This window comes from Rhinoraja longicauda, chromosome 37, assembly GCF_053455715.1.
Source record: "Rhinoraja longicauda isolate Sanriku21f chromosome 37, sRhiLon1.1, whole genome shotgun sequence".
Taxonomy (NCBI): domain Eukaryota; kingdom Metazoa; phylum Chordata; class Chondrichthyes; order Rajiformes; family Arhynchobatidae; genus Rhinoraja; species Rhinoraja longicauda.
In genome coordinates, this window is record NC_135989.1 from 1,210,276 (window position 1) to 1,227,864 (window position 17,589).

Below are 17,589 nucleotides of genomic sequence, written 5' to 3' on the forward strand. Positions count from 1 at the left end.
TGCCCACTAATCTCCTATGTGGGACCTTGTCGAAGGCTTTCTGAAAGTCGAGGTACACCACATCCACTGACTCTCCCTTGTCAATTTTCCTAGTTACATCCTCAAAAAATTCCAGTAGATTTGTCAAGCATGATTTCCCCTTCGTAAATCCATGCTGACTCGGAATGATCCCGTTACTGCTATCCAAATGCTCAGCAATTTCGTCTTTTATAATTGACTCCAGCATCTTCCCCACCACTGATGTCAGACTAACTGGTCTATAATTACCCGTTTTCTCTCTCCCTCCTTTCTTAAAAAGTGGGATAACATTTGCTATCCTCCAATCCACAGGAACTGATCCTGAATCTATAGAACATTGAAAAATGATCTCCAATGCTTCCACTATTTCTAGAGCCACCTCCTTAAGTACTCTGGGATGCAGACCATCAGGCCCTGGGGATTTATCAGCCTTCAGTCCCATCAGTCTACCCAAAACCATTTCCTGCCTAATGTGGATTTCCTTCAGTTCCTCCATCACCCTAGGTTCTCCGGCCCCTAGAACATTTGGGAGATTGTGTGTATCTTCCTCAGTGAAGACAGATCCAAAGTAACGGTTTAACTCGTCTGCCATTTCTTTGTTCCCCATAATAAATTCCCCTGCTTCTGTCTTCAAGGGACCCACATTTGCCTTGACTATTTTTTTCCTCTTCACGTACCTAAAAAAACTTTTGCTATCCTCCTTTATATTATTGGCTAGTTTACCCTCGTACCTCATCTTTTCTCCCCGTATTGCCTTTTTAGTTAACTTTTGTTGCTCTTGAAAAGAGTCCCAATCCTCTGTCTTCCCACTCTTCTTTGCTATGTTATACTTCCTCTCCTTAATTTTTATGCTGTCCCTGACTTCCCTCGTCAGCCACAGGTGTCTCTTACTCCCCTTAGAGTCTTTCCACCTCTTTGTAATAAATTGATCCTGCAACCTCTGCATTATTCCCAGGAATACCTGCCATTGCTGTTCTACCGTCTTCCCTGCTAGGGCCTCCTTCCAATCAATTTTGGCCAGCTCCTGCCTCATGCCTCTGTAATCCCCTTTGCTATACTGTAATACCGACACTTCCGATTTTCCCTTCTGCCTTTCCATTTGCAGAGTAAAACTTATCATGTTGTGATCACTGCCTCCTAATGGCTCTTTTACCTCTAGTCCCCTTATCAGATCAGGATCATTACACAACACTAAATCCAGAATTGCCTTCTCCCTGGTAGGCTCCAGTACAAGCTGTTCTAAGAATCCATCTCGAAGGCACTCTACAAACTCTCTTTCCTGGGGTCCATTTCCAACCTGATTTTCCCAGTCTACCTGCATGTTGAAATCTCCCATAACCACCGTAGCATTACATTTTTGACACGCCAATTTTATCTCCTGATTCAACTTGCACCCTATGTCGAGGCTACTGTTTGGGGGCCTATAGATAACTCCCATTAGGGTCTTTTTACCCTTACAATTTCTCATTTCTATCCATACTGATTCAACATCTCCTGATTCTATGTCACCCCTTGCAAGGGAATGAATATCATTCCTTACCATCAGAGCAACCCCACCCCCTCTGCCCACCTGTCTGTCTTTTCTATACGTTGTGTCCATTAGAGAGTCAGAGTGGACAGCTATGTGCTGAGCCGGAAGAAATGGGGGAGATATTAAACAATTTCTTTTCTTCGGTATTTACCGAGGAGAAGGATATTGAATTATGTGAGGTAAGCGAAACAAGTAGAGTAGTGATGGAAATTAGGAGGATTAAAGAAGAGGAGGTACGGACACTTTTGAAGAATATAAAAGTGGATAAGTCTCCAGGTCCTGATAGGATATTCCCTAGGACATTGAGGGAAGTTAGTGCAGAAATAGCAGGGGCTATGACGGAAATATTTCAAACGTCATTAGAAACAGGGATGGTGCCGGAAGATTGGCGCATTGCGCATGTTGTGCCTTTGTTTAAAAAAGGTTCTAAAAGTAAACCTAGCAATTATAGACCTATTAGTTTGACGTCTGTGGTGGGAAAATTAATGGAAATGATACTTAGGGACAATATATATAATTATTTGGATAATCAAGGCCTGATTAGAAACAGTCAACATGGATTTGTGCCTGGAAGGTCATGTTTGACTAATCTTCTTGAATTTTTTGAAGAGGTTACCAGGGAAATTGATAAGGGCAAGGCTGTGGATGTTGTCTATATGGACTTCAGTAAGGCATTTGACAAGGTTCCACATGGAAGGTTGATTAAGAAGGTTAAATCGTTGGGTATTAATAGTGAGGTTGCAAGATGGATTCAACAATGGCTGAATGGGAGATACCAGAGGGTAACGGTTGACAATTGTATGTCAGGTTGGAGGCCAGTGTCTAGTGGAGTGCCCCAAGGATCTGTGTTGGGTCCACTGTTGTTTGTCATTTACATTAATGATCTGGATGATGGTGTGGCAAATTGGATTAGTAAATATGCAGATGATACTAAGATAGGTGGAGTAGTTGATAGTGAGGTAGATTTTCAAAGTCTACAGAGAGACTTGGGCCTTTTGGAAGGGTGGGCTGAAAGATGGCAGATGGAGTTTAATGCTGATAAGTGTGAGGTGCTGCATTTTGGTAGGACAAATCAAAATAGGACGTACAGGGTAAATGGTAGGGAATTGAGGAATGCAGTGGAACAGAGGGATCTGGGAATAACTGTGCATTGTTCCCTGAAGGTGGAATCTCATGTGGATAGGGTGGTGAAGAAGGCGTTTGGTATGCTTGCCTTTATAAATCAGAGCATCGAGTATAGAAGTTGGGATGTAATGTTGAAATTGTACAGGGCATTGGTGAGGCCGAATCTGGAGTATGGTGTGCAGTTCTGGTCGCCAAATTATAGGAAGGATGTCGACAAAATGGAGAGGGCACAGAGGAGATTTACTAGAATGTTGCCTGGGTTTCAGCACTTAGGCTACAGAGAGAGGTTGAACAGGTTGGGTCTTTATTCTTTGGAGCGTAGAAGGTTGAGGGGGGACTTGATAGAGGTTTTTTAAATTTTGAGAGGGACGGACAGAGTTGACGTGGGTAGGCTTTTCCCTTTGAGAGTGGGGAAGATTCCAACAAGGGGACATAGCTTCAAAATTGAGGGACAAAGGTTTAGGGGTAACATGAGGGGGAACTTCTTTACTCAGAGGGTTGTGGCTGTATGGAATGGGCTTCCATTGGAAGTGGTGGAGGCTGGCTCGATTTTATTATTTAAGAGTAAATTGGATAGGTATATGGATAAGAGGGGATTAGAGGGTTATGGTCTGAGTGTAGGTAGATGAGACTAGGTCAGGGAGAATGGTCGGCGTGGACTGGTAGGGCCGGACAGGCCTGTTTCCATGCTGTAGTTGTTATATGTTATATGTTATATGTTATATGTAAGACCAGGAAACACTCGTAAAATTAAACTTTAGCGCAACCGAAGGACTATTAAACACTGTACTCACCGATTCAACGTGGCCGATAGAGATCACCAAAAGAGCGTGCCGTGGCAACAACAATGGGAGCGCGGCTCTGAGGAAAAGTCGGAGAAAACATCGAGGAAAGCGGGGGGGAATTGGGAATAGGCTGAGAGCCCAAGCCTTACGTCAACCTCTGCCCAGCATCCTTCTGGCCAACGTCCAGTCCCTGGAGATCAAGCTGGATGACTGCAGGGTGAGGATCAGATTCCAGCGGGACATAAGGAACTGCAACATCTTTTGTCTGACCGAGACATGGCTGACCCCGCTGGTGCCTGACCAGGTGATCTGCCCAACCCAGTCCTTGACTGTTTTCCGGGCGGACAGAATGGAAGAATCCAGGAAATCCAAGGGCGGAGGAGTCTGCTTCATGACCAACAATAACTGGTGCAATCCTGGAAATATTAAGATGCTTTCTCGTTCCTGCTCGCCAGACCTGGAGTATCTGACTATCTCATGCCGTCCATTCTACCTTCCCCGGGAGTTCAGCTCGGTGATCATCACAGCCGTCTATATTCCACCGCATGCGGACACTGACGTGGCACTGTCGACCCTACACGATGTGTTGTGTCAACACCAAAACAAGAACCCTGATGCAGCTGTGCTGGTGGCTGGAGATTTCAATAGGGCAAATCTCAAAAAGGTCATGCCCAACTTCTGCCAACACATCACGTGTGTCACCAGGGGGGATAGAACTTTGGTCCACTGCCAAACGCCGTTCAGGAAAGGCTACAAGGCCATTTCTCTCCCTCCATTTGGAAAATCTGACCACGCTGCCATTTTCCTGCTGCCGGAGTATAAACAACGGATAGTACGGGAAACGGCGGATAGTACGAGGAACGTAAAACGGTGGTCTGACCATTCAGAGGCCATGCTGCAAGATGCACTGAGCGATGTCGACTGGAATATGTTCCAAGCAAGTTCCAGAGACGTCACTGAGTTTGCGGAAGCGGTTACGGACTTCATTGCAACAATAGCCAATAACATCGTCCCCATGGCAAGGGTTAGTATCTTTCCTAACCAAAAACCCTGGGTGGACAGGTCTATTCGCGTTGCTTTGAATGCTCGCACCGCTGCTTACAACTCCGGTCTGGCATCCGGCAACATGGACGACTACAAGGGAGAGTCCTACCGACTGCGAAGGGCAGTGAAGGACGCAAAAAGGAGGTACCGGGACAAGATGGAGTCGCAGATGGAGCAGCAGGACACCAGGTGCCTTTGGCAGGGGTTACGGACTATAACTAGCTACAGGTCCAGCACCCCCTCAACCGGAAGTGCCGGCACCTCCCTAGCTGATGACTTGAACTCCTTCTACGCACGGTTCGAGACGGGCAACATTACCCCTAGCTCGCCGTCTAAAAACAACACCGACAGCGTGCTGGCTAGTGAGGTTGGAGGGGGATCCACCGCCGGGGATGTGCACACATTCTCGGTGTCCGAGCATGAGGTGAGGTGGGCTCTGACGCGTGTGAACACGAGGAAATCTGGAGGCCCAGATGGTATATCTGGGCGAGTACTAAAGTCTTGTGCTACTCAGCTTGCTCCAGTGCTCACCACAATATTCAACCTCTCCTTGGCCAAGTCCGTGGTTCCTGCATTCTTCAAAAGATCCATCATTGTACCGGTGCCAAAGAATGCCTCTCCAGCGTGTTTAAATGACTACCGACTGGTGGCCCTCACCTCGGTTGTCATGAAATGCTTCGAGAGACTAATCAAGAACCACATCTGTGCCCTCCTTCCTCGCAACATGGACCCACTACAGATCGCATACCGTCTGAACAGGTCCACGGATGATGCGTTCTCCCAGGTTCTGCACACCGCTCTCTCTCATCTGGACAGCCAGGGGTGCTATGTGAGGATGCTGTTCATTGACTTTAGTTCAGCTTTCAACACAATAGTCCCCACCAGACTGGTTGAGAAGCTGCTGGAACTGGGGCTTAGCACCCCTCTAGGTGCCTGGGTCCTGGACTTTCTCACCGCCAGGCCCCAAGTGGTCAGGATGGGGGAACATACATCTAGCTCCCTCACCCTGAACATAGGATACCCCCAGTGCTGCGTCCTTAGCCCCCCCACTGTACTCCCTGTACACACATGACTGTGTGGCCAGGTTCAGCTCAAACTCCATCATCAAGTTTGCTGATGACACTGTGGTGGTGGGCCGTATCTCCAACAACGATGAGAAGGCCTACCGGGAGGAGGTGGCTGATCTGGCACTCTGGTGTTAGGACAATAGCCTCCTCTTGAATGTCACAAAAACTAAGGAGCTGATTGTGGACTTTAGAAGGGCTCAACATCCAAGGACGTACACGCCACTGGAGATAGATGGGTCTACTGTGGATAGGGTGAGCAGTTTTAAATACCTGGGAGTCCGCATCAAAGAGGATCTGACATGGACAACGCACATTGCCACACTGGTGGGTAAGGCAAAGCAGCACCTTTACCACCTTAGACAACTGAGGAAATTCAGAGTGTCTCTGAGGATCCTTCAATGCTTCTACTCTGGGGCTGTAGAGAGCATCCTGTCCGGCAACATCACAGTCTGGTTTGGGAACAGCTCTGCCCAGGACAGGATGGCCCTGCAGAGAGTAGTGCGTTCGGCAGAACGCACCATGGGAACTACACTCGCCCCCCTGCAGGACCTATACATCAGGAGGTGCAGATCCAGAGCAAGCAAGATCATGAGGGACCCCTGCCACCCCAGTAACGGACTGTTCCAGCTGCTACGGTCGGGCAAACGCCTCCGCTGTCACGCTGTGAAAACGGAGAGGATGAGATGGAGTTTCTTCCCACAGGCCATCAGGACTGTTAACTATTATAACTCCAGGGACTAAAAAAAATTCTGTATTCATTTTAATTTTTATGCTGTAATTGTAATATTTTGCACAATCCGCAGGCATTGCCACTTTCATTTCACTGCACATCTTTTATGTGTTTGGGACAAATAAACTTGACTTGACTTTGTAATCGGTTTTGTAATGTATAACGTTTGCATCTTTGTAATATATCACGGCTGGATGAGTAAGAAATAAGGATGGCGACATAAGAAAAGGCAAGTAATTGGTTGTAAAGGAGGAATGCACTTGCAAGTAATTGGTTGTAAAGGAAATGCTTGAACGTGATTGGGTAGGAAAGGCATTGGAAATGAAAGCATGCTATAAAAGGAAGCTACTCATTGTACTCGGTGAACAGTCAGGCAATTTGCTCCTTCATTGTTCCAGCCGTTGTTTGTTTAAACTTCTTGAAGAATTCTCCGTGTCATCTGATTCATTCTCAGGTTTCGTTAACCACGACACTGCCAGAGGAGGTAGTTGAGGCAAGTGCTATAACAATATTTAAAAGACATTTGGACAGATACATCGATAGGAAAGGCTTAGAGTGATTTAGGCCAATTGCAGGCAAATGGACAAGTGTAGATGGGGCATTTTGGTCAACATGGAAGAGGTTGGCTGAAGGACCACTTTCCATGCTCTATGACTCTCTGACTGACTAATGATTGCAGTTGATCACGTATGCTCACATTTAATTTACAGTAGCCACTGTACCTTGCGGTAAACCTCCGAGATGGAGGGCTGATTCCACAAGGCCATAGAGCTCGGGAATAATAAAGTGGTTATACTGTAGGTCTCCCAATGGTCAACTGGGGAACATCCATACAGAGTGTGGAAAGCAGGATTGTTGGAGTGGTGGTTTCACTGGGTTGACTGGGACTCCCATTGTGCCAGGGGCTTAGATGGGGATGAAACAAGCAGCTTTGAGGACGATCAACAATATAAAGGAAGCACATGCAACTGAAATCAGACAAAGCCCTTGAAAAATATAAAGGGAGCAGGAAAAATTGTCAACAGTTAATGGGTCACTGGCAAGTCCATTAACAGCATTGATGCAGAACGATCTTGGGGTCCATGTTCAGGGCTCCCTGAAAATGGCAACATGCGAAGATAGAGTGGTAAGCAACAGCTATTCTACACTTGGCTTCATCGGTCCAGGCCATTGCGTATAATAGACAGGAAGGTATGTTGCAGCTCTCTAAAACTAGGCTGCATTTGGGCAGTTCTGGATGCCCCATGACAGGAAGATTGTGAAAGCTATGGAGAAGTTGCAGTGGAGGTTTATCAGGAAACTGGCTGGTTTAGAAATTATTAGCTAAAAGGAGAGGTTGGACAACATTGGATTGTTTTCTCTGGAACATGAGGCTGAAAGGAGACCTGATAGTGGATTATATAATTATGAGAGACAGAGAGCACAGACAGACAGAACCTTTTTTATCCTAGGCTGGAAATGTCAAAGACTAGAGGGTGAGAGTGACAAAGATGTGTAGGGTACAAAGTGGTGGGTGCCTTGAACATGCTGGCAGTGGAGACAGATATGATATTGGCACTTAAAGAGGAGCGTATATCAGCCTATGGATATGCAGGAAATGGAACAATATTGATCACATCAAAGCTAAGATTATTTTAATGGTATTTTGTTTGGTGTGAACATTAAAGACCTATGTTCAAAAGAAAACTCAGGGCTAAAAGGAGCCATTAAATGCCCTTGGCAAGTAGGATTCGGGATTATTCCAAGGCATTTGATACATGTGTAGGGAGCGGGGAAAAGGCAGGTCCACTCAAGGACAAAGGAGGGAATTTAATCATGGATTTGGGCAAGTGGGTGAGGTACTATACAAATACTTTGCAACGGAATTGAGCAAGGAGAAACATTAGTGAATGTTTAATATTCTTGGGTATGTGAATATTAAGGAAGAAGAGCTATTGTGTGTCTTGGAAAACATTATGAGAGACAGTCTTGGGAAACATTATGTGACGGCGCTGCGCACAGCTGTGGCTCACCTGCAGTCCGTTTGTCTTTTTGTTTTTTGTGTTAATTGTAAGTGTTGGATGTGATGTTGTCTTTTTTGTGGTTGTGTACTATGTGTGGGGGAACTATAAAAATGGTCTCTTCCGAACGGAGACACAACTTTTTTTCTGGGTGGTGTCTCCCTCCGTTCACGCTGCGGCCTACCATCGGCCAAACACCTGGAGCTGGCGGCCTCCAGCTGGGACCACCTGGGGCTCTGGATCGCAGAGCCCGCGGACTGTATTCACCATCTGCGGAGCTGGCTGTCTTCGGAGGCTGTGGTGGCGCTGCGAGTCTGGCTGTGACTCGCCTTTGGAAGCTCCGGAGGCTTCGGCTATGGGCCGCGTGGAAGTCGGAAGCTTGCAGGCCCCTGGGTGGGGGCCGACTTCGGGAGCTCAGGCAGCGGCAGTGTCTTCGACCGCCCCGAATCGCGAGGCTTGTGTTGGCCCGCTGTGGACCTTTCACCGTCTGCCGCGGCCTGTAATTGGCCGCGGGATTTTCCACCGCCCAATGCCGGGAGCCCCGACCACGGCAATTATGAAGATGGCAGGGAAGGGTGAAGACGTTCTGGCCTTCCATCACAGTGAGGAGGTGACTGGAGGAGACTCACTGTGATGGATGTTTTTTTGTTTTATGTTGGTTGTTGTGATTGTGTGTTTTATTGCTTTCTTTTTTATTGCCTCTCATTTTGTCCAAAAACATGTTTTTGAATGACAATAAATGTACTTTTTATATATATATATTTAAGGAAGACAAGGCCGTGGAGCCTGATAGAATCCATCCAAGGATACTGATAGAGGCAAGGAAGGAGATACTCGAGGCATGACAGGGATAATCTGGGAAACTATAGGCAAGTTAGCCTTTTATCTGTCATAAAACAAGTATTGAAGGAGCTTTTAAAGGACAGGATTTGGAATTTGCTTTTGAAAAATCATTGATTTATTAGTAACTAGACCAAGTGGACCCGCTGGGCCCAAACCTCTCCTGGTGCAGCATCCTCACCTCCCCCCTTCCTCTCCATCCCCCTCAACTCCCCACATCCTCCCCCCTCCCTCCCTCCCTCCCTCCCCCTTGCTCCCCCTCGCTCCCTCGGAGATAGATTTAAACATTAAATGTGAATAACTTAAAAAATATAACACCAATTTCAATGAAACATCTTCCATTAGCACCAAAGGGACAACGGTAAGTAAGGTGGGCCGAAAATTGTTGCACTATCATGTACCATTTGGGCTGTAGTTCAGGGACAAACAAACAAATGAGAGTTTTAGTACATAGATATTCAGAGTGGCTTTTTTGTGGGGTAGGTCCTATCTTACAAATTTGATTGAGTTTTTCGAGGTGATAAAATTACGTGATGAGAGTTGGGTAATGGCTGTAGTCTACATAGACGTTAGTAAATCATTTGACAATGTTCTTCATGGTAGGTGGGTTTAGAAGATTAAATCACATGGGATCCCTAGAGATTTGGTCGATTTGATCGATGTTGGCTTGGTCACAGACACCAGAGGGACTACCCCTGGATATGTGTTTCTCTGACTGGAGGTCTGTGACCAGAGCTGTTCTGTAAGAAGCAGTGCTTTGGCCAATGACTGATGAAAATGTAAGGGAACTGAATAATAGGTTTACAGATGACATGAAAATTGGAATTGTGGAGAGTGAGAAAGGTTGCCAATGAAAGCAGCAGGATATAGTTCAACTGAAAATATGGTCAGATAAATTCCAGGTGGAGTTTAATCGAGACAATTATGGAGTGGTACATTGTAGAAGCTCAATGCAAGATAAAGTATCCAAACACCACATGCCATTCGCAGTGTTAGCCGCCCCCAGCTAATGCCTACACCCTGGCCGCCCGCAGTGCCGTCCATCCACGCCTTCCTCACCATTCGCAGCACCGGCCACCCTGGCTTGCAACGTCGCCATCACCACCGCTCCGGCCGCACCTACCATCGCCATGGCTAGCAGCCCCTGGGCAGCGGCAGCTAACACCCCGGCTGTTCCCACACATTCCCTGTCTTTGCCGCCGTCGGCACCCTGGCAGAGAACGCCGTCCGCATACTGCTCTTGGCACCGAAACCACCGCCACCGCCAATCCTTATCTGCACTCCGGCTACCCGATATATATTGATATAGACAGTGGGTACTAACTGCAGACATTGATATCAGCAGTGGGTACTAACTGTAGACATTGGTGTAGACAGTGGGTACTAACTGTAGACACTGGTGTAGATAGTGGGTACTAACTGTAGACAGAGGTGTAGACAGTGGGTACTAACTGTAGACAGAGGTGTAGACAGTGGGTACTAACTGTAGACACAGATGTAGACAGTGGGTACTAACTGTGGACACTGGTGTAGACAGTGGGTACTAACTGGACACTGGTGTAGACAGTGGGTACTAACTAGACACAGGTGTAGACAGTGGGTACTAACTGTAGACACAGGTGTAGACAGTGGGTACTAACTGTAGACACAGGTGTAGACAGTGGGTACTAACTGTAGACATTGGTGTAGACAGTGGGTACTAACTGGACACTGGTGTAGACAGTGGGTACTAACTGTAGACACAGATGTAGACAGTGGGTACTAACTGTGGACACAGGTGTAGACAGTGGGTACTAACTGTGGACACAGGTGTAGACAGTGGGTACTAACTGTAGACACAGGTGTAGACAGTGGGTACTAACTGTGGACACAGGTGTAGACAGTGGGTACTAACTGTAGACACTGCTGTAGACAGTGGGTACTAACTGTGGACACAGGTGTAGACAGTGGGTACTAACTGTAGACAGATGTAGACAGTGGGTACTAACTGTAGACACTGCTGTAGACAGTTTTTAGTAACCACAGATGTTCTACACGTTCTGAGCAATTGATGCATGTGGCCAAGTGCAGGAAGGGATCTCAGTCCCAGGTTTTAGGAATGACTTCTCATTCCCCAGGGCATAAGACCATAAGACATTGGAGAAGAATTAGGCCATTCAGCCCATCAACTCTACTCTATCATTCAATCATGACTGATCAATTTTTCTCTTTCATCCCCATTCTCCTGACTTCTCCCCATAACCAAGGATTTCAAAGGCACATTTGGTCTAAACCGCCCTCATTCAGTAACTCCTTGAATATTTCACGTTTAGACCACACCCTCTAACAAGTTATGAGAAACAATTATTAATATGAGGAATGTGAACATATTAACAAGACCCACAGATCAGGGTGATACTTTTATTAAATAAAGGCCTTGCATTTTTAAGAAGTTTGCATTTCTATGTATCAGTGCACAGTAACAAGGTGTGACCAGATTGCCCTTCCTGCTTCCTCTGTATGAGGCGTTGAAACCTCCTTTGTCTCACCTGTTGCAGGTATTGGGCAAACCCAGGGCACTGGGAACCACAGCCGTGCTCAGCACTGGCTGCATTTACATTCATCAACCTCAGGCAAAGGCAAGGTTGAGTGCTCCATCCCACACTGTCTTTGAGAGGGTGACAATGGGTGGTCCCTCCATGAACCACTCCATCCAGATAATGTGGCAGTGAGATGATGGTGGGCATCACTCAATGGTGCCGAGGGCTGGATGGGACCGGGAGGAGATGGGGTCCCATGTGAAGGCTGCCTTGTGGTGTTTCTCTGCTGAGGAACTTGCACTGGGTCCGACTCAGGGCTGAGCAGTGGCCTGGGCTACACTCTGGCATCTCACCTGGTGACTGGTGTGTCCTATTCAAGCTTCCCTACCCTTCGGCCTTTCACCCTTGCCACTGCCCCTAGAGAGAGAAGCTCATCTGTGCCTCACATGTCCCGAGCCAATCAGGAGATGGGTTGTCAGTGGCATTTACAACATGCTTGTTGTTGGCTCTTGAAAAGCTCCAAATAATGATGGGCGGCGATGGGAAATGGCTTTGCAGCTCAAACATGCTCTCTTGTCATCATATTGTGTCAACAACCCAACAGCAGGCAAAAGCCAGACTGGGACTTGCACCCCCTAACAGCTTACGAACACTAACAGTCACCTCCAGGCCATATCTAGCCAAGGGCAGAGCAGTCGATGAATGCATTGAGCACAAACTCAACTCTAAACCTGCTACACATCCACAGGAACCCCCACCCTGCCCATGCTGAACCCCAAACTCCTCCCAAACTCATGAGCACTCAACCACCGTGCTCAACTTCCGATGGTTGAATCCTGGTTTGTCACCTTGCCAACCATTGTCCAATAGCCAGCAGCTAAAGGATCACCAATCAAGCAATCTTAAAGCCAAACGAACATCATCCCATCTACCCAGGGAGGTGCTTGAAGTGAAAGGTAACTCGTGTGTTCCCTGGAATCCAGGCTAGGTGCTGCTGTGCTTATTACTGGACAGTCTGGTTCATAATGTAGAAGCTATGAACTCCTGCAATGTACATGCTCAATAGAAGCAGAGAGCTGAAACAGCTCAACTCTCAGCTGCAGCCTCTTGCCTCTTTCTTCCGAAGTTTGTAGCAGATTGAAACAGAGCGATGGAGGTGGCAACAGCAGTGGGGCAGTCAGTCCCAGCAGAGAGGTGAGTTACGGTCCCATGCGAAGCGAGTCAGGGCGCTGCTGCTCTTGTGCTCTGTGTCTCTTGCTGAAGCAGCTGTAGCTAGCTAGCTCTGCAGGGCTCTCGTGCTTTCAATCACATTGCCGTCTCATGAGTGCTTCGCAGACCCTGCAAGGAAGCAGATAAGACATCAGGATCAGAAACTCAACCCCACGTGGCAGCCTGTCGGGGCCAGGGAACCTGCTGGCTTTGGCTGAGGCAGCAGAGAACTAATGTTCTCACGGGCAAGACACGGGCACACCAGCCCTGCCAACCCCCACCATGTTACAGCAGGCAACACCATGATAGCCAACACAGACCATCACTGCACCTCGGGCTGTCTGAGCGGATGGATGGGGGCAGAGGGTGAGGAGAGTGAGGGTCTCGGTGTGTGGGGAACAGTTTGTGGGTGCAGTGAGTGGCTGAGTGGGAGGATGAATATTTGGGGCACATGTTTACGGTTTGCGGGTGGGGTGGGTGTGTGAATGAGTGTGGAGACTGTGTGTGACAGCATGTGTGACACTGAGTGGGTGGATATCTGGCCGATGGTGCAGGTTTGTACGTGGGAGTGTGGGAGACAGTGTACGGGCTAATGAATGGGGCAGGGTGTGGGGAATGGCTGGCCATGCTGTGTAGCACCACAGTGTGACCTGATCTGGGCAGTGTGGGCCATCGCTAGGCCAATGACTGGAGCAGTGGACAGGTTCATTGGGATTTGGGTGGGTGAGTGCAGACCTGTGTACAAGTACAGGGTGGTGTGTGAATGGAGTGAGCACCTTACATCAACAGCTACAGGTCAATGTGACATTGTGGGTGTCAGAGAAGGTGCTGTACATCCCCGGTAAAAGGAAAAACAATGACCAGAGAGGCAGAGAGGGGCAGTGGGTAGAGCCGCTGCCTCACGGTGCCAGGGACCCGGGTTCCATCCTGACCTCGGGTGTTCTCTGTGTGAAATGTGCAAGTTCTCCCTGTGATGGCGAGGGGTTCCTCCATGTGCTCCACGTTCCTCCCCTACCCAAAGACATGTTGGTTAATTGGCCGCTGTAAATTTGCCCATCGTGTGCAGGGAGTGGATGCGAAAATGGGATAACATAGAATATAGTATGAACGGATGACTGGTGGTTAGAGTGAAATCAGTGGGCTGAAGAGCCTGTTTCCTGCTGTATCTTTCAATTCAGTCAATCAAGACTGATCCTGGAAGATTCAGGTTCCCACGAGCAGATACAGCTAAAAACAGCCCATTTTCGGAAGAGATACAGGTGAAAACAGGCCACTTAATGGGAATTGGTCATGGTACTGGTCCTTATAGTCACGTGTACAGAGACGCAGTGAGAAACATAGCTGAGCTATCCGGTCACATCACTTTGGACATGGGTACAATCACTCCCCCGTGACTGGCAGAGCACTTGACTAATCATAACCATACCTGCGTCGAAGAAGTTGAAAACTCAGAGTATTTTGATTCTTTGAATCGGTAGAAATGGTGGAAGAAGTTGGCGTACTCATCCCTCACCTGAAAGACAAGGTGACATGGAGTGTGTACAATCCTGTCCACACCATTGCCAGTGGCCATTACACCAGGGCTGTCCGTGGAGCTCACGATCCAGGCCCCCAGCTGCTGGCTTCTGGCTGCCTCACTCTTATTGCCAAAGCAGAAGGCAAGAGATCAGCACCAGGACAAAGGGTCACTCCAGCATTATCTACAGTGAGTGGATTAGTCAGCCACACTGCCTAGGTAGCTCCTGCTCCAGTTTCCACCCTGCACCTGACACCGTTCTCAGTTCCACAACTGAGCTCAGTATTGGTGACCCAGTAGTTGTTAATATCTGCCAGACCCTGGAACTCTGTGACATCTACACATTCCTCTGTGACATTCAGCTGAGTAGATATTATGGCTAATAATGTTGTCCATCATTGTCATAGAACCTTATAACATTCGGCCCACGATATCCATGCCAACCAGTGGGCACCCATTTTTCCCTTGGTTCCCATAATGTTATTGGATACACTTGGTCAGGCAGCTTTATTAGACTTTGGTGAGGCAGCATTTGGAGTATTGTATACATTTGCTTGTCTCCCCATTACACAAAGGATGTGGAAACTTTGCAAAGGGTGTGAAGGAGGTTTACATCAACTAGCCTGCCCAACCTCTTCCAATATCTCACTCACCCCACACAAGTTTGAGCAATATCCTCACAAATCTTCTCTTCACTCTTTCCAGCTGAATGACCTCCTTCCTAGAGGAGGGTGACCAAAACTGAAGACAGTACAGTGTGGCCTCACCAACATGTTGTACAACTTTAACAAAATGTTCCAACTTCTAATCTAAACCTTATAAACCATGGTCGCTGGTCCCAAAAGCCTCATCCATGTACACCTCATCCACTTGTCACTTCCAATTTCCTAAGACAAGATCAAGCGTTGCCTTCTTTGGTGAAGGACCCTCTTTATATTGCCAGAGGAGATGTTCCTGAATACTTTGACAAATTCTACCCTGTCTAAACCTTCTGCGCTATGATATCATATCATATATATACAGCCGGAAACAGGCCTTTTCGGCCCTCCAAGTCCGTGCCGCCCAGCGATCCCCGTACATTAACACTATCCTACACCCACTAGGGACAATTTTTACATTTACCCAGCCAATTAACCTACATACCTGTACGTCTTTGGAGTGTGGAAGGAAACCGAAGATCTCGGAGAAAACCCACACAGGTCACGGGTAGAACGTACAAACTCCTTACAGTGCAGCACCCGTAGTCAGGATCGAACCTGAGTCTCCGGCGCTGCATTCGCTGTAAAGCAGCAACTCTACCGCTGTGCTACAGTGCGCTGTGAGTGCCCATGGCTACACTGTTGACTTGAGTCCATCATTCTGGTGACGGGTCACAACATGCTCGCCCACACAGACCAGTGACTTGCCTGCCTCATTCCCCAATGGAAGGTCCAGGGTTGCCCTCTCTCTGGTTGGCCATCTACATACTGTTTGAGTGAATGGTGCTGGACACACTAAACAAATTCTCAAGGGGACTTACCTGCTTGTTAAGGAGGCAGTGCAGAATGAAGATGAACATTCCTTGCATGCTGTTGATCACGGTAAAGATGTAGGCCATGACAATTGTTTCCTTCTGGAAGTGCAACATGCCAAATATCCAAGTACATCCCAGGAGGCAGAGCTGAGCAACAGCGGTGAAGGTAAAGACCCTAAAACGAGAAGCACGAGAAGCTGAATGCAAGGCAATACTTTGCTTTGTCTCACTCACTGCAGTGCATACTTTAAAGTGCAATATAAACTTCCTGCTGCTTCTGGATCCTTTCTCGCAGTTATTTGTGTTGACTGGGGTTAAAATCCTGAAATCCCCATCAAATGAAACAGCGAGACTTCAATGCACAGACTGCAACGGTAGAGATATCAGCAAGTCAGCTGATACAATAAGTGAGGCATGACCTGTGGCACACCAAACGTCAAAGGCTTTATTGGAAAAGAAAAAAATATGATGTTGGCCTCTGCTGAGAAATGTTTGTTTCAACCAGAATAATGCTGAGTAAACAGAGTATGCCCATCTCCAACACACATTCAGATGCCTCGACAGATAGCAGGACAGGAATGGCAACTGAATGATTCATATGCTTGGCCTTCCACATGTGGTACCTAACCTATGACCCTGGAGCCAACTGTTCTCTCTGCAACCATCAAGGTCCCCTCCATCTGCCTGGTGTTATTTCCCCCTTTGGTAAGTTTGGAAAGGGCTCCATCTGTTAGTGCGCGAATCCCAAATCAGAACAGCAAACAGGAATGGCTTAGATGGGGCATCTTGGTCAGCAAGGACCAGTTGGGCCAAAGGGCCTGTCTCCATGCGGTATGACTCTAGGACCTGTCAGCATCAGCAGCTTCATGTGAATCATGGGAAAAAGGATGTGTAGGGTGCAAGTACTGGCCATTTGCATGACCTAGATACCGTATCAACCAAGGAAGGTACCAGCAGCCAGACCAGTTGTTCTCACCTGATGTTCTTCAACTGGTCCATATCAGGATTGACACTTGAAAACTTTTCAGCCAGTTTCAACACAGTGATAATAAAAAATCCTCCATTGACCTTCCAAGAAAAGAAAAAGCCACATTATTCCAAGAAAAGTAGTGGTTTATTGAAATAATATTTTCTTGATGTGATCTTTAATTCATTTACATTTCCACAGAAACATCTTGCAGTGCATCTCAGTTAGATAGAGCTCTAGGGGCTCGCAGAATCAAGGGATATGGGGAGAAGGCAGGCACGAATTACTGATTGTGGATGATCAGCCATGATCACAATGGATGGCGGTGCTAGCTCGAAGGGCCAAATGGCCTCCTCTTTGTTTCTATGTCTATGTTTCTATGCATAGCTACATTTGGACATGTTTGCCCTTTGATCCTCAACAATCATTTTAAAAAAGACAGTGATGTAGATATTTCTGTAGTGTTCCATCAGTCCTGAGTGGATGACTTCAAATCTAATCATGTGCATTGTGAATCTACAAATATTTATGGTCGGTCTAAAGATTGATCATGATAACCAGTAATAAAAGATATAATCTTTACCAATGCTCTTTGGAGAACTTTCATCCAATCCGATACTGCTAAATATTAATACCCCAGATTTCAGCACAGGCTAACCTGCAGGTTTAGTAGCTGTCACCATACCAGATCTGTGCCTTGCTCTAAGGGCCCTCTGTTCCTCCAC

At 47.3% G+C, this 17,589-nt stretch overlaps 1 protein-coding gene across 1 annotated transcript in view; it reads right to left on the reverse strand.

Annotated features, from left to right (window-relative positions):
* Nucleotides 1-12,448: 12,448 nt before the first annotated feature.
* Nucleotides 12,449-17,589, reverse strand: part of LOC144610562 (adhesion G protein-coupled receptor E2-like) — a 68,223-nt gene continuing 63,082 nt past the window's right edge. The window contains exons 12-15 of the mRNA XM_078429369.1: nucleotides 16,874-16,965; nucleotides 15,904-16,072; nucleotides 14,295-14,381; nucleotides 12,449-12,997 (exon numbers count right to left, since the gene is read on the reverse strand). Of these exons, the coding sequence (XP_078285495.1) occupies nucleotides 12,965-12,997; nucleotides 14,295-14,381; nucleotides 15,904-16,072; nucleotides 16,874-16,965 (381 nt within the window). The 3' untranslated portion in view covers nucleotides 12,449-12,964. The remainder of the gene's footprint in view (nucleotides 12,998-14,294; nucleotides 14,382-15,903; nucleotides 16,073-16,873; nucleotides 16,966-17,589) is intronic.